Here is a 25767-nt window from a genome sequence, read left to right on the forward strand (position 1 = left end):
CAGTTTCGAAGGGAGGTGCTAGGTGGTTTGTGACCTTTATTGATGACTTTTCGAGGAGAGTTTGGATTTACACCATGAAGCATAATATTGAAGTCACCGAGGTATTTAAGAAGTGGAAGACCATGGTAGAGAAACAACTTGGTCGTTGATTAAGAAGATACGTTCCGATAATGGCGGTGAATACATCAAAGACCCATTGAAGGAGTTTTGTGAGGAACAAGGTATCGTTAGGCACTTCACAGTCAAGGGTACACCACAGCAAAATGGAGTAGCGGAAAGAGTGAATCGAACGTTACTTGAGAGAGCGCGGTGCATGTTGTCAAACGCAAGTTTAGACAAGATTTTGTGGGCTGAAGCAGTTAATACGGCGTGCTATTTAGTGAATCGATCACCATCAACAGCTATTAAGTGTAAGTCACCTATGGAGGTATGTACCGGTAATCCCGTCAATTATTCTAATTTGAAGGTGTTTGGTTGTCCAGCCTATTTTCATGTGAAAGAAGATAAGTTGGGTGTTAGGGATAAGAAAGTAATTTTCTTAGGTTATCCATTAGGTTTTAAGGGGTATCGGCTATGGTGCCCAGAACTGAATAAGTTTATTATCAGTCGTGATGTGACCTTTAATGAGAAAGCGATGCTTGATTCAAAGAAGTTCACTGATTGGGACTCTCAAATTGAAAGTGAGAGTAGTAGCGGTGTTGAAGATGATTTGATGCAGGTGGAGCAAAGGGTTCCTAGTTCATCTACTATAGAAGAAGAAAAAGAAACTCTTGTAGAAGATGAAGTTGAATTTGAGGTTCCTAGTGAGGAATCTACACAGCAAAAAGTTGAGAATATTCCGTCCTTGACGTCTCAACGTGAGAGACGTGCACCAGTCTGTTATGGTTTTGATGATTTTGCATCTTATGCATTCTATGTTTTTGAGGATGAGTCGTTTACCTTTGAAGAGGCAATGAGTAATACTCATGCCGTTGAGTGGAAAACAACCATGGATGAGGAGATGAAGTCTCTTCACAAGAATCACACTTGGGAGCTTGTTAAGTTGCCTAAGGGTCGAAAGAAGATTGGGTGCAAGTGGGTCTATACGGTAAAGGATGGAATTCCAGATTCCAAGGGTGTCGTTAGTGGTGTACGATACAAAGCAAGGTTAGTAGCTAAGGGATATGCACAAAGGGAAGGTGTGGATTATAATGAAGTTTTCTCTCCGGTTGTTAAACACACTTCTATCCGAGTCCTTTTAGCATTTGTAGCGCAGTTTGACTTAGATCTCGAGCAATTAGATGTCAAAACAGCATTATTGCATGGAAATTTGGAGGAAGACATTTATATGTCACATCCCATTGGTTATGAAGTTACTGGTAAGGAAGATTATGTGTGTCGACTTGAGAAATCATTGTATGGTTTGAAGCAATCGCCAGGACAATGGTACAAGAGGTTTGATACATTTATGTTGCAGCAAAAGTATATTCGTAGTAAATACGATCAGTGCATGTACTTTAAGAAGTTTCCAGATGGATGTTTTGTTTATATTTTACTCTATGTGGATGACATGCTCATAGCTGCAAAGAGCAAGTCAGAAATTGATGTTTTAAAGAAACAGTTGAGTTTAGAGTTTGAGATGAAGGATTTGGGTCCAGCTAAGAATATTTTGGGTATGGAAATTACTCGAGACAGATCTAAGGGAAAGTTATGTCTTACTCAGAGATCCTATATTGAGAAGGTTCTTCGTTGCTTTAGAATGCATAACTCCAAAGCTATTAGTGTTCCAATTCCTCCTACAGTTAAGTTATCAAAACAGTTGTTTCCTACTACAACTAAGGAGAAAGAGTTTATGTCAAAGGTTCCCTATGCTAATGCGGTAGGTTCTTTGATGTATGCTATGGTTTGTACTCGTCCGGATATTTCACAGGCAGTTGGTTTAGTTAGTTGTTATATGGCTAATCCTGGAAGAGCACACTGGTATGCGGTGAAGGGAATTTTGAGATATCTTCAAGGGACCTTGGATATGTTTAGTGTTTGAGAAGGAACATAATTTGAAGGTCTGTGGATTTGTTGATTCTTATTATGCGGGTGATAGGGATAAGTGTGGTTCTACTTCGGGGTATTGTTTTACATTGAGTGGAGGACCTATCAGTTGGAGGTCTATGTTACAACCAATCGTAGCTTTGTCTATTACGAAGGCAGAGTGTATTGTTGTGATGGAGGCTGTTAAGGAAGCATTATGGCTTCGTGGTTTAGTTAAAGACTTGGGGATTATACAACGGAGTGTTGTTGTAAACTTTGATAGTGAGAGTGTTATTCATTTAGCTAAGAACCAAGTTTATCATGCACGCACCAAGCATATTGATGTTCGTTATCATAAGGTACGAGAAGTTGTTGATAACGGATTAGTATAACTATTGAAGGTTGATACTGAAGATAATACAGCAGACATGTTGACGAAAGTCATTCCGAAGGTCAAGTTTGAGAGGTGTCTCAGTTTGATCAATAATGCTCGTTGTTGATCCCTAAGGGAATTTGAGGCTACGGTTAACTTAAGAAGATCAAACTCAGTTTGGTGGAAACATCGGCAAGGTGGAGAATTGTTATGTTGTCGATGTTTTAGGAAGATTCTAGAGTATTCTAGAATCGTCTAGGTGTTTCCTTAATTTAGTATAGCTATAGGTTTCCTAATTTAGTTAAAATCAAGGTTTCCTTTTGTAGCTATGTTTAGGTTTCCTAGTATAACTCATATACTTGGAAGACAAGTTTGTAACCTATATAAATAGGTGTACAAGTCTTAAGGGAAAACACGCAGCACAATTCAGAGAAGAGTTCTCATAACTAGAGAATTTTAGGGTTTAGAACGTTTGGTTCATAGAGAATTGTTTAGGATTTGTGAACAGCATCCTGCTGGTCATAGTTGTGGTTTATTCTTTGTAATTCGTTCTATAATAAGAGTTGATCGTAGCCGTTTGTGGACGTAGGCACATTGCCGAACCACGTTAAATCTTTTGTCTTTCTTTGTTTTGTTTAGTGCATCTTATTTCTGTTTTCTTTAGTTCTACGTTGATCCAAAGAACTATTAGTGTCTTGTGAGGTTGATCCAAAGTTTTAGAATATATCTTTGAATAGTCAGAGTTCAAAGAATATATCTTTGATCCAAAGAACTATTAGTGTCTTTCTTTAGTTCTTTAGTTCTACGTTGATCCAAAGTTTTAGAATATATCTTTGAATAATCCATCGATAAGTGTGGGCTCTATATAGAGGTAATCCTAGCTAACATCAATATACTAGGAAACAATATAGGATATTTGCTTTATCGATGCCTTGTGAGGTTAATCCTAAGGCATTAATCCTAACAAGTGGTGCAGTGAGCGTGGATTATTCATCAAACTACTTGAATCGATAAGTGTCGCATTTGTGGCAGAGAGGTTTCCATCGATAAGTGTCGCATTTGTCTATGCCTACGTGCATGTTGTTCACAACAGCTACGTCGTAGTCCCTCAAAATAATCCATATCCTAAAAGAAATAATTTTAATCTTATTTATGTTTTCGTAACAAGTGGTGCGGTGAGCGTGGATTAAACGAGTCTTTTTAGCATTTGTGGCGCAGTTTGACTTAGAGCTCGAGCAATTAGATGTCAAAACAACATTCTTGCATGAAATTTGGAGGAACACATTTATATGTCACAGTCCATTAATTATGAAGTTGCCGGTAAGGAAGATTATGTGCGTCGACTTGAGAAATCATTGTATGGTTTGAAGCAATCGCCAAGACAATGGTACAAGAGGTTTGATACATTTATGTTGCAGCAAAAGTATACTCGTAGTAAATACGATCAGTGCATGTACTTTATGAAGTTTCCAGATGGAAGTTTTGTTTATCTTTTACTATATGTTGATGACATGCTCATAGCTGCAAAGAGCAAGTCAGAAATTGATGTTTTAAAAAAACAATTGTGTTTAGAGTTTGAGATGAAGGATTTGGGTCCAGCTAAGAAGATTTTGGGTGTGGAGATTACTCGAGACAGACCTAAGGGAAAGTTATGTCTTACTCAGAAATCCTATCTTGAGAAGGTTCTTCGTCACATTGGAATGCATAACTCCAAAGCTATTAGTGTTCCAATTCCTCCTACAGTTAAGTTATCAAAACAGTTGTGTCCTACTACAACTGAGGAGAAAGAGTTTATGTCAAAGGTTCTCTATGCTAATGCGGTAGGTTCTTTGATGTATGCTATGGTTTGTACTCGTCCGGATATTTCACAGGCAGTCGTTATATGGCTAATCCTGGAAGAGCACATTGGTATGCGGTGAAGGGAATTTTGAGATATCTTCAAGGGACCTTGGATATTGGTTTAGTGTTTGAGAAGGATCAGAATTTGAAGGTCTGTGGATTTGTTGATTCTGATTATGCGGGTGATAGGAATAAGTGTGGTTCTACTTCGGGGTATTGTTTTACATTGAGTGGAGGACCTATCAGTTGGAGGTCTATGTTACAACCAATCGTAGTTTTGTCTACTACGGAGGCAGAGTATATTGCTGTGACGGAGGTTTTTAAGGAAGCATTATGGCTTCGTGGTTTAGTTAAAGACTTGGGTATTATACAACGGAGTGTTGTTGTAAACTGTGATAGTGAGAGTGTTATTCATTTAGCTAAGAACCAAGTTTATCATGCACACACCAAGCATATTGATGTTCGTTATCATAAGGTACGAGAAGTTGTTGATAACGGATTAGTACAACTATTGAAGGTTGATACTGAAGATAATCCAGCAGACATGTTGACGAAAGTCGTTCCGAAGGTCAAGTTTGAGAGGTGTCTCAGCTTGATGAATATTGCTCGTTGTTGAGGCCCTAGGGGCATTTGAGGCTACGGTTAACTTGAAAAGATCAAGCTCAGTTTGGTGGAAACATCGTCAAGGTGGAGAATTGTTATGTTGTCGAAGTTTTAGGAAGATTTTATAGTATTCTAGAATCGTCTAGGTGTTTCCTTAATTTAGTATAATTTAAGTTTCCTAGTATAACTCATATACTTGGAAGACAAGTTTGTAACCTATATAAATAGGTGTACAAGTCTTAAGGGAAAACACACAACACAATTCAGAGAAGAGTTCTCATAACTAGAGAATTTTAGGGTTTAGAACGTTTGGTTCATAGAGAATTGTTTAGGGTTTGTGAACAACATCCTGCTGGTCATAGTTGTGGTTTATTCTCTGTAATTCGTTCTATAATAAGAGTTGATCGTAGCCGTTTGTGGGTGTAGGCATATTGCCGAGCCACGTTAAATCTTGTGTCTTTCTTTGTTTCGTTTAGTGCATCTTATTTATGTTTTCTTTAGTTCTATGTTGATCCAAAGAACTATTAGTGTCTTGTGAGGTTAATCCTAAGGCATTAATCCTAACAAATCATTGGGTATTTATTACTCTTCTTATGCAACTTTAAAAACCCACGTAAAAATTCTGCATGCTCTCAAACCTTATCTGTGTTGCTATAGCTTTCTTCATCTCATACACAAAATTATTTACATAAATTTTTGTTTAGTTACAGTTGTAAACATGAAAGTAATCTCTTGGAATGTTCAAGGATTTAAAAACCCTGACTCTAGAAACCATTTGAGTGATCCGATCAGAACCCAAAACCCCCATAGTATGGGAATCAGTAAACAAGAGGCATTATCTTTCTCGCCAGCAAAATATTAAAAGAGAAAATTAATTCCAAAGTTGGTTGAAGAATATTGTTCGCAAGAAATAATAAAGATAAAACAGTTCAAGAAGATAGAACTAGATAAGAAACTCTTCGCCAATGTTCTCATTATCACCAGCCTTTTCTTCATTTCGATTATGATCTTCACCAACAATAATTTCTTTGAGAGGGACTTCTTTTTCGCCTCCATCTTGATTATCGCCAACAATTATTTCTTTAGAAGGGATTTCTTTTTCGCCGCCATCTTGATTATCGCCAGCAATTACTTCTTTAGAAGGGATTTCTTTTTCGCTTCCATCTTGATTAGCACCAGCAGTTGTTTCCTTAGAAGGGATCTCTTCTTCATCTTCCAAAATATTATTCTCTCCACCACTTTCATAATCATAATCACTGTCAGCAGGACGAGGAATTTCATCATCATCTACTTCCAAAGGTTCGATTGATATAGGAGGAAGAGATGTGGACAATAAAATATCATTCACAAGAACTTCAGCCCGGAGATGAACTTGACGAAGAAGTGCTCTCTGATGATTCCTATCTTGAATATCCTTAAAGTAAGCAATATAATCAAGTCTTCTTTCTGCTCGGTCGCGAGAACCAGTAAGGACAGAGACGAGTAGTGCATTTTCTTTGCGAATTTTGACATATTTAGCCTCCAAAACAGAAATGGAGGAATGAAGATTTTTCTCAGACTCTGCGAAAAGTAGAATACAAAATTTCAGTAAGATGAAGAACTCAAAAAGGTAGGTGAGTGAAGATATTAAAAAGTCTGGTGTGTACTTATACTAGATATTGAAAATGGTGGACAAGAGAGACAAGGCATCGTATTACTGGAATTAGTTGCAGCATATATTGAGTTAGCGATTTACATTGATCGGATCATGCACTGTTAGGTAGAATTTGTTTGATTTGATTAGCACGTTTTGGCATATAAATAAACCCTATCGTACATGGTATATTAACTCTGTGATTAGATTAGATTGTTTTGGCATATACACAAGCAGTTCATGTGCGATTATTATTATCACAATAGTTGGATGATCAAATTTTTAAGGCTATTCTGCTCATGTGATTAATTAATTAATCAATCACCCCTAAACCTTATTCACAGAATGGTTTTTAATAGAATTAACACAACCCAATTAAACTAGGGTTGAGAAATTTTTCCCTAGTTTTTCAATAATGAAATTTTTCATAAGAATAATTTACCGATTAAATCTTTTTCTTAATGATAAAATAGAGATTAATGAAGAAGATAAATAAAGGGATTAATGAAGAAGAAGATAAATAAAAATGGTAATAGTTATAGTCAAAGTCAATTCGACTTTTATGGATGGTACACAGGAAAAACCAAAATTGAAAAGTAAATTAGGTTTAGAAATTGTGAAAGGGATAGGAAATAGGGGATGGGAAATAGGGAAAACCTTAATTTTTGGTCACTATGCAAAGAAAATAGTCAATAAAGGTTCGGACCTGTATATAACATTAATGGGCCCTGTGTATAGCTGCGGTCCATAAGAGTTAACTCCAGGCTGACTAAAAATTGCTTCAGGAAAAAAAAAAAGGCCGACTAAAAACTACTCTCTCTACCGAGAAATTCTCTAATTGTAAGTATCTCCCTCTACCTCTCCCATTCTGTTTCTTGTGTTTATTTTTGGCTACAAATCAATCCCTTAAACCCTAGGTTTCGAAATGCTATTATTCTCTTAAACCTCTTCAAAACCCTAATTCTTAAACTATTACAGGGGGTGGGATATTGAGAATTTCCAGCATACAAAGATGGCATCTTGTTTCAGATCCAAATTGTCAACTGGTATGCCTCTCTCTTCTTGATTCATGGCCCAATAAGTTGTAGAATGAAGTTGATGATTTGTGTTTCTCCGATTTGTTCAACGTTATTGAACCTGGAACATAACATACAGCTCAAAAACCTTCCAGCATTTTCGATTTTTACTCCATGTTATAGTTTCATTCGATAGAAACATGATTGCTAAAACTTGGGGATTTTCATTACTTGTATCCTCATGTATTGGTGCTTTCAAACTCTTCTTTAATCTACCTGGGGATCGATGAGGAGAATTTTATAGTAGTCCACCTCGCCATGGAAAACCTAATTTGGGTTTTGATGTGCTCTACCATCCCATTTTGTATATACGGAGTAATATATATGTAGATTATCCTGATTAAGAATTTCTTTCTGGTAAAATTGTTGGGTTTAATTTGCATTTGGCAGAAATCATGTCTTTTCTGGCACTTTCTTTGCATGTTAGAATGTGTTATGGATTGATTACATTTGTACCTAATTGCATAACACAGTGGGACGTTCGTTGTTGGGGAGTCTTGGCAACAACTCTGGTTTATTCAGAACATCAAATGAGATGATGGAAATGATGACTTGCAAACATTTTTAGCTCAGGTTAGTATGTTTCTTTCCATCTGGTTACTGTTGGCACACTCACATGTATGCAGTAGAAACGGATCATTTGATATTCTTAAAGATAACAAGCTTGATTTCTAGTAGTTTTTGACAAATAAAGTTAATGAGCAAACTGGTAGTCGTTGATTTATGTGATATTCTACCAAATACCAGTTGATAATGATTAGGACATATGTATAATTCCTGTTCCAAAATGTGTGTATATGTGCCATTTGTTTGCGGTGGCTTCTTCATCTACCAAGAAAGTGGATCAGGTTTGCAGTGTCTCGGGGTGAGCGGTGCTCACCAACCATGTCTAAGTTTCTCCTCTAATTTTGTTTTGTTCTGATAAGTTGAGTATGTTTACCATTTGGATCTTATCTGAAGAACTTCTAGCAAACACATAGAATGTATATTGGCATACTAAACGGCAGAAGGGAATTTGTCTTATGTTTTACCAGAAAACTAATCTGCTGCATGTACATAGCTGTAGCTGTTTAAGCTGTTAAGATTTGTGTAATTGTTCTGAGCATCTTTCGGCTGAGTTAATGAAACTTAAGTGAGGCGAAACCATATCTCACCATGTCATATCTAGACCATTTCAGTGTTACTTTATGTCACCACTTAGGTGTCACATTTCGAAGTTACTGCATCTTTAGTTCAAACTCGTGACATCCATCTTAAGAGACTCGTTTTATCTTTATGAGTTGGTGATATTTATTCTCTGTCGAGTGTCCCCAATTTCTTATAATTCTGAATATTTCAAAGTCCTATATAAGTAGAAGAAACCTGCAGCATGCTAGGTTAGCAGTAACGTGGTTCTTCTTCAACGAATATGTCAGATATCGTTTTTTATGAGGTACGAGTATGTACTTCATTGCAAATACTGTTTGTTTTTTTTCAATCATAAAAAAAATTTATTACCAAAGAAGAACTCAAAGTTAAGAACAGTTAGTCTTGACAGGCCAAGACCAACTAAAAAGAATACAAAAAAGGGATGAAAAAGCTAAGATAAACAAGAAAGCTCTCTTTTACAAAAATTCAGAAAAATCTAAAGTAGTGTGCATCTTCCTGTTCCATTATTCTCAAAGAATCTGGTATGCCCTCATAAATAATTAGTACTCCTCTGCTTAGCTTTGTCCCATCCTTTGCAAGTTGATCAGCTGAGAAGTTTATTTCCCTATATGCATGTCTGAAAGTAATACTTCTCAAGGACTGAATTATTTTCCACCATCTATTCTTTACTATCCAAGGTATTCTTCCACTGGTGAATGCTAATATAACAGCTTTAGAATCTAAGCTGAAACATATATCAAGAAGATGTTTATTCACAGCCCACTCTCCAGCTGTTATCAAAGCCATTACCTCCGCAATGTAGTTTGTTGCTGTACCCAACCCTCCACTACCAGCTCCTAGGAAAGCACCATCATTTGATCTTGCAATAAATCCAATACCTGCAGCTCCTGGGTTGCCTTGTGCAGCTCCATCACAACATATAAGAGTTTGATTAACTTGAGGAAGTTTGAAAAATACCTCCTTCACAGCAACACATTTGCTCTTTATTCCTTTTATACCAAAACTCATTATAATGTTCAGATCATGTAAACTGTTCTTCATAAGTCCCTTAACCCTGACTCCGCACTCCTTGCAAATACTGTTCTCTAGTAAGAACATTTGATTGGAAAGGATATAGTTAAAGGTTATGGCTACAATAGAATCTACTGTGGTTACATATAGAATATTCATAGTTAATATATTTTTGAACTAGGTACATAGAAAAACTTGTTTATATGATTAATTTTCATATGAGTACTTGTAGAAAATTCGTTTGTATCGATTGACATATATAAATAGCAGTCATGGTTGTTTTAGGACTTCACTTAGATTTTTGTAGTTGGAGGTTAGTGCAGGGATAAAACGTTAGTAATTGTATGTGTTTGGTTCTAAGTAATTATTCATTTTGATTCCCACATTCCCCTGGGGCATTCAGCTTTATAGTTTGAGCTCTTTCACTTTTGTGGAAAAGAATACTACAGTTATGTTATATACTAGCTGGCATAACTCAGCTGTGCCTAGTAGTTTCAAAGGCATGTATACTAGTTGTAATAGGGCCCTGAATATGGAAATCTGTCTCAGCTCAGGGGCCCTTCTTGGTTGTGTGCAAGCATGTGATTCTGATGAAGACTCAACAGTACCAAACACAACACCTCTGTAAACATGAGAAAAGACACCATTGGAAATGTAGTGTTGTTTTATCATAGCAAAGTGTACTATAGACAACCATAATCTTTCTTAATTGCATTTCTATTTGCAGGAAATCTTTCCACAAACATAAACTTGTGATCCTGTTGTACATATCCAACGTATGTATGCAATCTACGGGCACATGTTTGGTTAAACTCTTACTTAGCCTAGTAAGTAAGAGCAAAAGGGTGGGTGGACTAGATTAATTGTACAAATTTTTTTTCCCGTTTTTCTAGAGCTGATTGTCGATCTCATTTCCAATATCTGTTACAAATCTGCAGCAGCAAAGAACGTTCATACAAATGGGGACCATACTTAAAGTTGTTGATAACTCGGGTGCAAAACTTGTGGCGTGCATTCAAGCCGTGAAAGGAAAGAAGGGAGCAAGGTTAGGAGACACAATTATCGCATCAGTGAAAGAAGCTCAACCTCGTGGCAAAGTGAAGAAAGGAGACGTCGTCCGTGGTGTTGTTGTGCGTGCAGCCATGCAACGAGGCCGTTGTGATGGGAGTGAGATAAGGTTCGATGATAATGCAGTAGTCCTTGTCAACAAGGAGGGTGAGCCAATCGGAACTAGAGTTTTTGGACCAGTACCGCATGAGTTGAGGAAGAAAAAGCATGTAAAAATTCTTACTTTGGCAGAACATATTGCCTAAGCTTAGAAGTTTTCCCTAGGTCAGGATGATTATGTTGCTCCTGTTTTTAGAAATACACCAGTCCATTTTGAAGCGTACGACTCTTTCAAGCCAGACTTTTGTTTGATGCTAAGAATTATTGGTGCCAATTCAAAATAACAATTTTCTCTCCTGTCAGTTATACAGAATTAAGCAAATATTTGATATACGTTTCAAGATGGCGCATAAAAGTGTAGAAATTTATCAGATTCTTGACAAGGGGTTCCAGTTTAATGTGGGATTTACAAGTAGACAAAAGAGAGAGACATGCTCTATTGTAGATAATAGTTATCCTGATAAGTCAAAAATCATGGAAGTTCTAACCAATATAAAAATCTCCTGCATTTGTAGGCATCGGAGGTGTTGGTAAGACCACTCTTGCTCAGTTGGTCTTTGGTGCTGGGTTCGTAACAAATCATTTTGATACTCCCTCCGTCCCTGTATAATAGGCGGAGAAGTAAAAATATGTAGTACCTATATATAGGTAGAAATCTACTCCCGATGTGAATTCTTCCCTATTTACCCTTATTTATGCTTAATGTGAATTCTTCCCTATTTACCCTTATTTATGCTTACGGGTATCAGCAAAGCTACTTATTGCTAACAGTGATTCCCTAGGATAATCTATACATTCCCATTCAATGCTAACAATGGTTGACAACCTTTAATAACACACCTTTTGGTAAATTATCACGAATAGTTTCATTAAGAATTGTATGATTGATCCTTTTTGATCAATAGTGAGATTTTTTCTCTTGTTACACTGTATGTTGCTAGGAGAAAATGTTCTTCTGCGGGTTGATTTAAAGGAATATTAGGAGGAGGAGGTGGAGGTGGAGGTGGAGGTAAATTGAAAAATATCATTATCTTCCGGCAATTGATTCAAATCAAATTCCATCTTTCTTTGTTTGGTAACAAAAATTTTCCCACACCATATATAGGGACACTACATAACTTTAGCTTTAGTTTTGGAGATAATTTTGGCTCCAAAAATTAAAATTTCAAACTTTTAGAATTGCTTAATTTGTTTGTTTAAAATTTCAAACTTTTAGAATCGCTTAATTCGCTTGAAATTTCCTTTTTGGAGCCAAAATTATCTCCAAAACTAAAGCTAAAGTTATGTAGTGTCTCTAAATATGGTGTGGAAAATCTTTTGTTACCAAACAAAGAAAGGTGGAATTTGATTTGAATCAATTGGCAAAAGATAATGATATTTTTCAATTTACCTCCACCTCCTCCTAACCTTCCTGATTCAAATCAATCCGCAAAAGAACATTTTCTCCTAGCAACATACAGTGTAACAAGAGAAAAAATCTCAGTTGGTAAAAAAAAAATCAATCATACAATTCTTAATGAAACTATTCGTGATAATTTACCAAAAGGTGTGTTATTAAAGGTTGCCAACCATTGTTAGCATTGAACGGGAATGTATTGATTATCCAAGGGAATCACTGTTAGCAATAAGTAGCTTTGCTGATAACCCGTAAGCATAAATAAGGGTAAATATGGAAGAATTTACATCGGAAGTAGATTTCTGCCTATAAATAAGTACTACAGATTTTTACTTCTCCGCCTATTATACATGGACGGAAGGATTATTTTTTTCTAATCCCCGTCCTCCCTGGAAAAGGAAATCAAATTGAGTCCCGGTTTGGATAGCACATTAGAAGTAGGCTTTCGACTATAAGTTGGAAATCAGAAGTCAGTTTGGCGGTCATATATCAAAACGACTTGTAGAAGACGAAAAATTCATTTTTTGTGAAGCAAAAATAACTTTACTTCTGCCTTCAACTTCTGGAAAAGCAGCAGTCAGAAGCAGAACAATATGGTATGTGACTATGTGTATATATTAACTATTACGTAGTTCATAAGAACGCGCAGGGGAGGTTGATGCTGGTGCATGTCCATCAAATTTCCTTTGCCACGATTTTGGAGGAATCTCTCCAAGTCCTCACGTGTGATGAAGTTGGATGGCTGGTCCCTCTCCCTAGAACGCTCCTGGTCCCTCTCTCTTGCACGCTCAGTGGCACCACGGGTTTCTTCGTCCATGTAGGTCTGCGCCGCTGGGGTACGCTCTTGGTGCATTTCTCGCATTCGTTCAGGAGTAACACGAGCCTATTCGTCTGTGTAGGCCCGCGCTGTTGAGGTACCCGCTCCAGGTGTGCTGAATGCATTTCTTGTTGGCCTCAGGGGCTGTCTTGAGTCTTGTGGCAACCGATCAGTTAGTGTCTTAAGGAAAGTGAGCACCTCTTTCTGGGTGGTATCCATGTCTGTCTGAGCCTTAGCAAGGGTTTCATGTCTCTCCATTAAATATATCATGGTAATAGAGAGTTGTCCTCCTTTGGATCCTCCGGTCCCTCATCCTGAAAGAGGAGTTGTAGTTGCCCTGGTGATAGACGGAGGCGTCATGCTCGAGAAAATGCCGGGATTTGCAGCTGCTCTGGCTCTGGTGATAGGAGGCGTCACACCTAATGGAATATGTCCTCCTGCTCCGCTGATGCTGGTGGTAGAGGACGCAGTTCCACGGGATACATTGATTGTACTGGCAGGTTGCACGGTAACACCACTAATCGGGATATCAATGCCAAGAGTGTTTTCGGCGTTAGTTCCATCGGGATTGGTTGCTGATCCAGGCCTGAGATCCACCATTTTTGAAATCAGAAAAATTGAATTGGTATTGAAGAAATTGACTTCAAAACCGAGAGATTAATCTCCCACTGTGGTCGCCAATTGTTTATGGATGAAAACTATTTCTGCAGGTTTTGGTAATTTTGGGGTGTGTGTGTGGATGAGAAATGAATCTAAACCCTGAACAAATGCACTACACGGGAATGCTTTCTGATTCGAGAAATTAATCTGTACAACTCTGGCCTAAACCAAGAAATGGTCGTTCCATACTTGCTTCGGTCACAAAGTGAAGGAAGTGAGGTTGATCTTAGGGAGGGAAGCGAAGAAGGTGTTGAGAGTGTGAAGGTGATGGTTGTTTTATGACTTGTAACATAAAGGTGAGAAGGCTTACGGATAATGCAAGCAAGCTCTGGGTGTTTTGAATACAACTTTATTAACACTTGATTTCTGTTGTCCTTTTTGGAAATAGGGAGGAGAACCTATTTATACAAGTCATTTGAGCCTTATTCATGTCTCTCGCGGAAAGTGGAGTGATGGAGTAGTGGAGTTGTGTGTTAGTGTCACACGATCAGTCTTGCCCACTTCTCCCATCATCACTAACCGTCCATGTATTCTCGACACATTCTTGTGATAGCGCGTTGCACGCTGTAAACCGCCAGACCAATATCCCAGTATGTATCCCCCAGTTTGTGACATGATTAATGCCTCGAGTGTGTGGATCGTGAGATCCACTGAAGGTAGCATACAGTGCTAGGTTAAATAATTAAATTATTTGGAAAGTGTATATTCTATGCATGTGATACGTCGAATATATTCAATATGCATGAAGCATCGCTGTTTTAAAGCTTAACAGAGTAAGTCACGAATTTAAGCGTCTTAAAATAGCATCTCGTTCATCCATCTTCGAGTGACCGTTTGGAGGCTGCATGGGCGAACCATGCCTTGGACGATCACTCAACATGGAAGAGTGGCGGACGGTGATCACGGTAATACCTCACTTGTTTCCCAATTCCTATTCTAGGCTATCCGTCCAAGCTAGCGAAGTTGGACGGATGAGATGGCTTGCGACCCTAATCTGCGACCATTGGACTAGGGTTTAGGAGGCATGCAGGCTCCCACTTTCAGCTCAAACGAATTCAAGCTTAGGGAGCGTTTCTGGAGGGACCGATTGGTCCCGCATGAAGGTGGTGCATCGGTGTTCACGCCCATGCTAGCTCATCTCGCAAAGGTCCGATCTAAACCAATCAATTTGGCCGACAAAGAGGAGTGGCCGAGATCGAGTTTCAACAGAAATCATGTGTCGCAAAGGATTCATGAAGGAGTCCTGACACGCCACCTTTGGGCGCACGGACCGAGGCGCCTGGCAAAGGACGATCGATCCTGCGTGAAGCCGGGCCCACGATGGTCATGCTGACATGCTTGGTCCCTTTTGAATCTCCATCTTTGCCCTCCGTTCAAGCCTGCGAAGATGGACGTTTGGGATGATTTTGCGACACATGAATGACGCCGCAAAATCCTAATTAGGGTTTCAGACCGGCCGACTTCAACCGATCAATTTCGACGGTTGCGTGCCTCCCTTGGGGAGCCCGATTGCACGGGAGACATCTTGGGCCGGCGGTGAGCACATGCATGCTTGCTCCACGGTCCTGGGCGTGATCTAATCCATCTATCCATGCCTGCGAAGTTGGATGGTCGTGATCGGTTTGGACTTCCACGGCTTGATAAAGCATCACGCCAGCCATGTTTGAGCAACCGTCCTTGCTCCACGACTTGGATGTGGGGAAACCGATCAAGCAGGTGGAAAGTGGGCACGCCAATGGGTGTACCAACACTTCACCACTTGATCGAGGGGCGATCTAATACGTCCAACCATGCCTGCGAAGTTGGACGGTCGCGACCTCTTTGAGACTGTTTTTTCGACAGTCTTATGCATGTTAGCCGCTCCATGCCTGCTCGACCATCCCTTTTCAGGGATGGCGCTTGACGGTTATTTGGGGGCAAGGTATGCGTTCGACCACCATGGCGAAACCGGGCCCATTGGTGGTCATTGGTGATAGCCTGCTCCTACTGGGGATCGTCTAGGACATCAAATCACGCCAACCTGCGTGGTCATGATTATTTCTGAGACTGGCACAAGCAGCTCAGATTAAACTCACTCGGGCTAATATAACACCGAGAGGGATGCTCAACCGGGCTAATATAACACACCGTGAGACTTTACTCAATGGGGTTAATATAACACCGAGAGATAGCCTGTACGGGTATTTCGTGCATGCCTCACCATTATCACTCGGAGATTCTTGTTACTCTGTTAGGAGAAACACTCAGTCCTCATGCCACACCAATGATGAGGGTTCGATGGAACAGCACAGGAAATACAAGGCTAATAAAACATTAATTAATAATGCTATAAATCCACAGAAAATCGGGATTGTTGCTACATGCTCCGTTCTGGGTATATTTTAATTCACAGGGATTGTTGCCGCATACTCCAGTGAATTGACAAAGTGAAGAAATATTCGTCACTCAAATTTCCTTATCCTTTACAGGATGTCAGCGTATTAAATTCGTCTTTTACAATTTTAGCCTTAAATAAAAATCCACCATCAACACTTGGCATGTGCCAATGGCGCGTATGATGGCTTTGGCCTTGGTTTGCACGTCTTGGCATGCCAGGTTCCAAGAGTTGCTTGGCATGTGCCAATGGCGCGTGTGGCGGCTTTGGCCTTGGTTTGCACGGCTTGGCATGCTAGGTTGCAAGAGTTGCTTGGCATGTGCCAATGGCGCGTGTGGCGGCTTTGGCCTTGGTTTGCACGTCTTGGCATACCAGGTTGCAAGAGTTGCTTGGCATGTGCTAATGGTGCGTGTGGCGGCTTTGGCCCTAGGTTTGCACGACTTGGCATGCAAGGTTGCAAGAGTTGCTTGGCATGTGCCAATGGCGCGTCTAGCGGCTTTGGCCTTGGTTTGCACGGCTTGGCATGTCAGGTTGCAAGAGTTGCTTGGCATGTGCCAATGGCGCGTCTTTGGCCTTGGTTTGCACGGCTTGGCATGCCAGGTTGCAAGAGTTGCTTGGCGCGTGTGGCAATGATTGCGCGTTTGGGATTTTGGCATGGTTGCCATATATAGCGCAACGTTTGCGCGTCTCGGATTTGACATGGTTGCCGTGTGGCGCAATGATTGCACGGTACGTGCAATTTCTATGTATTGCGTGACGGTTGCACGGTACGTGCATTCCGGCATGCTTGCCATGCTTTTGCGCAGTGATTGTGCGGTATGTGTGAGTGGCATGATTGCCATGCTTTTGCGCAATGATTGCACGGTGCGTGCAATTGCTATGTATTGCGCGATGATTGCACGGTACGTGCATTTGGCATATTTGCCATGCTTTTGCACAGTGGTTGTGCGGTATACGTAGACTTAGGGTTTTGTGTGTCGAAACCCTAATTTAGTATTTGAAAAAGGGTACCCTGGTAATTTTTACATAAGCGCGTTCAAATGCTCTAATAAATGTGCTAGTGTCAGCGGTGACGTCATGCTATACGTAAGGTTTTACGGTTTTACCCTTTGTCCTAAAACCACCATCAACACATTCATATCAACATAATAGAGATAAATTTTGAACAAGTATGGGACAATCATAGTTCACGGACGCAAACACACATATCCCATAACTATTTGCAATATATAAAACCATAAAGATTAAAATTGCAAACATCATCTTCCAAATAACTTAGAATTTAAATTAATAAATCTAAAAAATTTGAAGATGAAAACGTTTTGAACTAGCTATATGTAATCACAATAATGGCTATTCCAAACCCTAATTGTTCTTCTAAACAAAAAAAAATAATAAAAATTCTCATAAGAAGATTTACTAGACCGAATCAAAGCTCTTTGAGAACATCATACCTTTCCATGAAACCATCATAGAAGGTATCTCTAATTTCCTTGATTCTCTTAACCGTGGAAACTTCATGTTCGTGAGTTAGAACACGAACTTTACGATCAACAACCCGAGAAAGTTGTCTAGCCTTGACACAGTCCATGATGAGCTTCTTCTGATTCTGTATCAGAGTATTCTGATTAGAAAGGATTTTGACCTGACCATCTAAGAGTTGGTTTATTTGCAGTTGAAAGTTTGCAAACTCGACAATTGAGTCGTCCTGAAAACGAGTTAAATCCTTAACAAATTCGTCAATCCAGGAGTTGTGCTCTTTTCTTGCAAGCATTTTCTTCAGAACCAGCTCTTGAACCGAGTCACGTCCTTGAGTGTCCTCCTTCATGTCAATACACACAATCTCTTGAGATTTTGTAGAGTTCTCCATATAATTTTTGAAGGAATGGAACAAAATAATATATAAGTAAGCAAGAAGAGACTTATTGATAAGGAAACCCTATGAACTCGTGAAACATATGGAGGGACACAGACGTTCGTGGACCAGTTGCACAGTAAAATGGATTCGAAGAAAATCTAATAAAAAAAGACATAAAAAAATGGCTCAATAATTTAAAGATAAAATCTCAAATTAGAGCAAGAGATCAATAGCAGAATCGAAAACTCAGAAAGTTTATGAAAACGCATAAATAACATACAACTAATCTTGAGACTCCCACAATTATCATCCTTTTACCTCTCAAGATAGATTCAAGGAAAAGATTACCTAGCATCAGGTGAAGGAGTGAGAGTTAATCTCACTGTGAATCGTGGGAGAAGGGTTGTACAGGTTCTTTGAGCGTTTAAACTGTGTATTTTAATCTTTCCATCGATTATGACTTATTCCAAAAGAATTTGTCATAAACCTTTTTAAATATCCATCAGAAGGATTTTTCTGAGGGCTAAGTCTAGGTCCTCTAGAAACAGGTTCCAGAGGAGAGGAGAAAAAGGATTCTCGTATCCTTGACTTAGACTTACCAGACACATTTTTATAAGTGCATGAACTCTGTTCATTAATGGCACAAGAGTTTATACCAAACATAGGAACATGTATCATGTGATGATTTCTAGAAGAGCGATCATTCTTATAAGAATTCTGGTTTTCTGTAGGGAATAAATTCACTGAAGAAAATATCGGATGACTTACTCCATTGACAGTAGAGAGAAGCAACTTACGAAGAAGTGAGATTTTTTTCTTTCTAGCAAAGTAATGAAGAGCATAGTGATTCTTTTTCCCACAAAAGGAAAAACATCGTGGATTGTGGATCTGCTTTCCTTGATCCATAACTTCTTCTGCCACATGCAAACTTTGCAAGTGATTCACAGTGGGTAATTCTTTAGAAAAACTTTTCTTCATGCTAGATAAAGACTTGTGCGTATCAGAAGAAGGTGCAGAGGATGACTTATTCATCAAAACAGAGTTTTCCTATTTCAAGGTGTTACACTGTTCTCGGGCATATTGTAGGATGCACCAAGTTTCTCTTTTTCGACACGAAAATTGTTAATTTCTGATGAATAAGCCTTGACTAGACGTTTTTCTCTAGTTGAGTCTTCTTTAACATTATTTTCAAGCATACTAATATTTTCACGTTGTAGAGTAGTTTCTTGAACCATTTTTTCGATACAATTAGAGAGAGATTCAATGAAGCTGTAGAGTTCACGTTCCCTTTCAAGAGTTTTCTCAAATTCATCAATAAGTTGATCATTCTTTTCTTCAAGATGCTTGATTTTAGAAGCTTGAGAATCAATGATTTTAGCAGATTTTTTTAATGTTCTGGTGAGTTCCATTTCAGATTCTGACATGAGCTCACAGATCTTGTTTTTCCCTCGGGATTCGGAAGAATCTACTAAGGAGCTATCCTTTAAGGCAAACCCAAGATTTTTGGTGCAATCAGAATTTTTGGAAAACATATTGGTATGCGTTATCTTGTGAGATACTTCATAGGTCCTCATAACAAGATTTCTACAAACACAGACATATAAGGTCTTTAGCGTGTTTGCCTGCTCGGATACCAATTGAAAATGCGGGGGTATAACAACCACTCCCAACAATTCGTTTGGAAATCTTAGAGGACTTACTCCAATATACTTTCTAGAGAATCAACTAGATAGTCATACTCAATCTAGAATAAAGTATAACAAAGAGTTTAATATCTCTAAACTCCTAATTCCATCCGCAATCAGCAAATAGAAATCTGCGAGCCCGATTGAATATAAGAGGAGTAAACTTGGACGGTACCAAAGACCAATGTTCAAGGATCAATCAATCTCAATCAACAACCAAAGGTTGGATTTCCTAATTGATCGATACAACACACAACCTGTGATATTTCAATTATATAAAAAATATAATGCGGAAAAGAAATAACACAGACACCTGAATTTTGTTTACGAGGAAACCGCAAATGCAGAAAAACCCCGGGACCTAGTCCAGTTTGAACACCACACTGTATTAAGCCTATACAGACACTAGAATACTACCAATTAACTTCAGACTGGACTGTACTTGAACCCTAATCAATCTCACACTGGTTCAAGGTACAGTTGCGCTCCTTATGTCTCTGATCCCAGCAGGATACTACGCACTTTATTCCCTTAGCTGATCTCACCCGCAACTAAGAGTTGCTACGACCCAAAGTCGAAGACTTGATAAACAAATCTGTCACACACAGAAAAGTCTATAGGACTAAATAAATCTGTCTCCCACAGAAATACCCAAGAGTTTTTGTTCCGTCTTTTGATAAATCAAGGTGAATAGGAACCAATTGATAAACCGGATTCCCGAAGAAAACCCTAGTATTATCAATCACCTCACAATAATCTTAATCGAATAGCGAAACAAGATATTGTGGAACCACAAACTATGAGACGAAGATGTTTGTGACTTCTTTTCTATCTTGCCTATCAGAGAAATAAATCTCAAGCCAATTTTATAATTGTACTCGTACGATGGAAACAACAAGATCAGATCATACAATTACAGGAGAAGTAGTATCGGTCTGGCTTCACAATCCCAATGAAGTCTTCAAGTCGTTAACCTACAAGGTCTTGAGAAGACACCTAAGGTTAAAGGAGAATCGACACTAGCAATACAACTTGTATCACACAGGAGGTGTGGGGATCAGGTTTCCCAGTTTTTAGAGTTCTCCTTTATATAGTTTTCGAATCAGGGTTAGCAATGCAAGTTACCTTGGTAACAAAGCATTCAATAATCACCGTTAGATGAAAAACCTTATTTCACCAAGCTAATATCTTTAAACCGTTAGATCGAACTTAGCTTGTTACACACAAATGAAATGTACCGTCATTTAGGTTTATGTAACCGTACCCAAACGTGTACACTCATGTTGGCTCAAATAATTACCGAGGTTAGCCATATGTTTACTCTCATATTAACGTTATTCATTTCAACCATAACTAGTTCAAATGACTCAAATGAAACTAGTTAAAGATTTGTTCAATTGTATAGAATACACAATTTGAATCCAAATCAGTTTGATTCACTTGAATCAATCATGAACATTATAGCCACGGTTTCCAAAGATTGTATTTATGAAGATTTAAATGTTTAAGTTCATGAACATACCGATTTGACAAAATAACCAGCTTAAGTATGCGTATGGGTATGTGTACTTAAGCAACCGGATTTGAGTTTGTTAAGTTTTCAAACTCATCAGAAATTCTCGATTCGAAAACTTCCGCCAGTATGCGTACGGGTACGCATACTTAAGGTGACTAGTTTAGGAGTTTGTAATTCCCAAACTCAGCAGATATTTTCGGTTTGAAAACTTCATATAGTATGCGTACGGGTACGCATACTTAAGGTGACTAGTTTAGGAGTTTGTAATTCCTAAAGACATCAGATATTTGCGGTTCGAAAACTTCTACCAGTATGCGTACGGGTACACATACTTATGCTATCTCCTTCACCAATTTTGTATACAAACATATGCATGCACTTGGTTCCCGGTTTATGGATTTATACACTAATGTACGAATACACTATATATGCTTATATCCAAGGATGGTTATATCATCAACTCTTAAATTCAATCATTGAAAATTTCTTAGAGGACGTTATATAGTTGTTGTTCACAAACTATTTTTCGTCAAAGCGATTTCCAAGTTATTGAAATTATCATAATGAAACATTCCAAGGCAACACCAAATGATTGTATCACACAAACCATGTTAGATGTAACTCGACGATTTTCATATGATCTTATTCGGACTTTCTTCACGAATGTACGATGAACATGGCTAAAGCGAAATCTTGCCAACACATATTTCGAGAAATATATAAGCGAGATAAACTCAGCTCGAAATCTAAAATGTGCATAATAGAAAACTATATCGTAACACGACTTATGTATCAATATAGGAGATAGAGTAGAAATAGAATTTCCAAGTGATAGATGAGTTTAAGTCTCCACATACCTTTTGTTGATGAAGTTCCACAAGCTCCCCTTAGTAGTTTTTCGTATTCAAATGATGAACACCGAGAGATCTAAGCTCAACTACAGTACTATCTATGTCCTAGTCCGAGACATCTATAAATAGGGTAGAAATCAAGACTTGTGGTTTTGATCACTAACATTGACAAACATGCTTGAGATAGAAAAGAATGCGAGTTCGACTTAGCAATGCTCTAACAAACTTGAACGATACCAAAGACCAATGTTCAAGGATCAGTCAATTTTAATCAACAACCAAAGGTTGGATTTGCCAATTGATCGATTTAACGCACAACCTGTGATATTTCAATTATATAACAAAATATAATGCGGAAAAGAAATAATATAAACACCAGAATTTTGTTAACGAGGAAAACCGCAAATGCAGAAAAACCCCAGGACCTAGTCCAGCTTTGAACACCACACTGTATTAAGCCGCTACAGACACTAGCCTACTACCTATGAACTTCGTACTGGACTGTTAGTTGAACCATAATCAATCTCATACTGATTCAAGGCACATTTGCGATCCTTGCGTCTCTGATCCCAGCAGGATACTACGCACTTGATTCCCCTCGCTGATCTCACCCACAACTAATAGTTGCTACGGCCCAAAGTCGATGACTTGATAAACAAATCTGTCTCACACAAAAAAGTCTATGGATTGAATAAATCTGTCTCACACAGAAATACCCAAGAGTTTTTGTTTCTTCTTTTGATAAATCAAGGTGAACATGAACAAATTGATAAACCGGTCTTATATTCCCGAAGAACAACCTAGTATTATCAATCACCTCACATTAATCTAAATCGTATAATGGCGAAACTAGATATTTTGGAATCACAAACAATAAGACAAATATGTTTGTGATCACGTTTTATCTTTCCTATCGGAAAAATTAATCTCGAGCAAATCTTAGAGAAGATAGTACTCAAACGATAGAATCGGGCAAGATCAGAACACGCAACTACAAGAGAAATAGTTGGGTCTGGCTTCACAATCCCAATGAAATATTTCAAGTCGTTAACTTACAAGGTTTTGGAAAACCTAGGGTTAAAGGAGAATCGACTCTAGCTTATGCAACTAGTAACACACAGGAGGTGTGTGGATTAGGTTTCCTAGTTGCTAGAGTTCTCCTTTATATAGTTTCCAAATCAGGGTTTGCAATCTAAGTTACCTTAGTAACAAAGCATTCATTATTCACTGTTAGATGAAAAACCTGATTCAACCAAGATAATATCTTTCAACCGTTAGATCGAACTTAGCTTGTTACACACAAATGAAATGTACCCTAATTTAGGTTTATGAACCGTACCTAAACGTGTACACCACGTTGGCTCATCAATAGTCAACCGAAGTTAACCATATTATTAACTCTTATATCAACCATATTCATCTTAACCTTCAAATGACTCAAATGAAACTAGTTAAAGAGTTGATCAATTTCTATATTCTCATAGAAGTATACAAGAACACAATTGAAGCAAAATCGGTTTGATTCACTCGAATCAATTCATGAACATTATACCCACGGTTTGCAAAGATTGCATTCCTTATAATATAAATATTTAAGTTCATGTACACAACCGATTTTAGAAAGTAACCTACTCAAGTATGCAAACGGGTACACATACTTAAGTAGCCGGACCAAGTTTGGGTAACGCCAGTACGCGTATGGGTGCACATACTACTTACACTTCCAAACTCCAGCATAAATTCTCGGAGGTGAACTTTCTACCAGTATGCGTACGGGTACGCATACTTGCCCAAACATCAGCAACCGCCAGTACGCGTAGGGGTACGGATACTTCAGGCCCCGGTTATGGACTTGCACACTAATGTGATTAACACACTATGTTTGTATCCAAACATGGTTACTTTATTCTAGACTCTTTACTTCAATCATTGAAACTTTCTTAGAGGATGTTATATAGTTGTTATTCACAAACTATTTTTCATCAAAGCAATTTTCAAGTTATTGAAATTATCATAATGAAACATTCCAATATTACACTAAATGATTGTATCACACAAACCATGTAAGATGTTTGAAAAATCGGGGGTCTAACAACACCACCCAATATTTGGATTAGCAATCTGAACGGACAATCTCCGAAACACTCTACTAGAGAATAAACTAGACAGTCAGACTCAATATAGAATATAGTGTCTCAAGGAGTTGATATCTCTATCTCTCAATATAATCTTACTCAAGCAAACAGCGAGTCTCGATTAAAGAGAGATAACTTGGACGGTACCAAAGACCAATGTCCAAGTGTTAATCAATGAAACCAGCAATCACAAGATTGGATCTCCAATTGATTAACAACGCACAACCGGTATTATTTCAATTATATAAACAAATATAACGCGGAAAAGAAATAACACAGACACCAGAAATTTTGTTAACGAGGAAACCGCAAATGCAGGAAAACCCCGGGACCTAGTCCAGATTAGATACACACTGTATTAAGCCACTACAGACACTAGCCTACTCTCAATTAACTTTGGACTGATCTATAGTTGAACCCCTACCAGTCTCCCACTGATACAAGGTACAGTTGCACCCCTACACCTCTGATCCCAGCAGGATACTACACACTTGATTCCCTTTGCTGATCTGACCAACAACAAAGAGTTGCTACGACCCAAAATCGCAGGCTTTGACAATAAACAAATCTGTCTCACACAGACAAGTCTATCAAAGGATAAATTTGTCTCCCACAGATAAACCCTAACTTTTGTTCCGTTTTTTGATAATTCTATCAAGGTATATTCAAGGAACCAATTGATAAATCCGGTCTTATATTCCCGAAGAACATCCTAGATAAATCAATCACCTCTCAATACTCGATTCCTGAATACACAAGAAGAATACTGAGGGTTCACAAACAGTGAGACGAAGATGTTCGTGAATACTTTATCTTACCTACCGGAGAAACAAGTTCTCGAGCCAATCAGAAACAATTGTACTCTTAACGATAGAAACGTAAGATCAGATCACCCAACTACGATAAAAGTAGTATCGGTCTGGCTTCACAATCCCAATGAAGTCTTTAAGTCGTTAATCCGAGTTTGAATAAGAAACTCAAGGATTAATGGAGATCGACTCTAGCTTTGAAGAAAACTAGTATCACACAAGAAAGGTGTGTGGGGATTAGTTTTCCTGAACCTAGACGTCCCCTATTTATAGCCCTTCAAATCAGGGTTTTTACTTAAGAATTAAGCAAACAATATCAACCACTGATTTAGATCCAATCCATTATCTCTCAAACGTTAGATAGAAAGACAAAGCTTGTCAAACACACTCGTGTACGTTTTCCAGGTTTATGAAAACCTGCCCAAACGCTCACATACATGTTGGTTCAATATAACAACCAAAAGACAACTATTTGAGCTTCACATATTAACCATGTTCCTCATCCATCATAACTAGTCCACTTGACTCAAACGAACTAGTTAGAGAGACATTCAATTGCTATGAGATCTTATGAAAATTCACAAGACACAATTGAACTCTAGATGATATCGACTCGATTAGAATCGGCTCAATGAACATTATAGACACGGTTTGCATAAAGCATTCCTTAGTAACTTAATATTATGTCAGATCAAATCATCTTAGATTACAACCACTCAAGTTCACAAACAAGTTCGCGGACTTAAGCATTCGGTTTGAGTTTTCCAAAACTCAGCAGAAATTCTCGGTCGAGAACTTACGCCAGTTCGCG

At 38.4% G+C, this 25767-nt stretch overlaps 1 protein-coding gene across 1 annotated transcript; it reads left to right on the plus strand.

Annotated features, from left to right (window-relative positions):
• Nucleotides 1-7243: 7243 nt before the first annotated feature.
• On the plus strand, nt 7244-11149 carry LOC113356102 (50S ribosomal protein HLP, mitochondrial-like). The gene is made up of 5 exons (XM_026599121.1): nt 7244-7292; nt 7431-7498; nt 8002-8101; nt 10416-10533; nt 10627-11149. Exons 4-5 carry the CDS (start codon nt 10471-10473, stop codon nt 10999-11001), a joined length of 438 nt encoding a protein of 145 aa, XP_026454906.1. The 5' UTR covers nt 7244-7292; nt 7431-7498; nt 8002-8101; nt 10416-10470; the 3' UTR covers nt 11002-11149.
• The last annotated feature ends 14618 nt before the right edge of the window (nt 11150-25767 follow it).

This window comes from Papaver somniferum, chromosome 3 (assembly GCF_003573695.1).
Source record: "Papaver somniferum cultivar HN1 chromosome 3, ASM357369v1, whole genome shotgun sequence".
Classification (NCBI taxonomy): Eukaryota; Viridiplantae; Streptophyta; class Magnoliopsida; order Ranunculales; family Papaveraceae; genus Papaver; species Papaver somniferum.

What these genes read in the sequence shown, in the direction of transcription:
- LOC113356102 (XM_026599121.1), top strand. Translation starts at nt 10,471, where the DNA reads ATGCAATCTACGGGCACATGTTTGGTTAAACTCTTACTTAGCCTAGTA. An exon ending in TAGTAAGTAAGAGCAAAAGG is followed by an intron (nt 10,534 to 10,626) that starts GTGGGTGGACTA and finishes ACAAATCTGCAG; the next exon opens with CAGCAAAGAACGTTCATACA.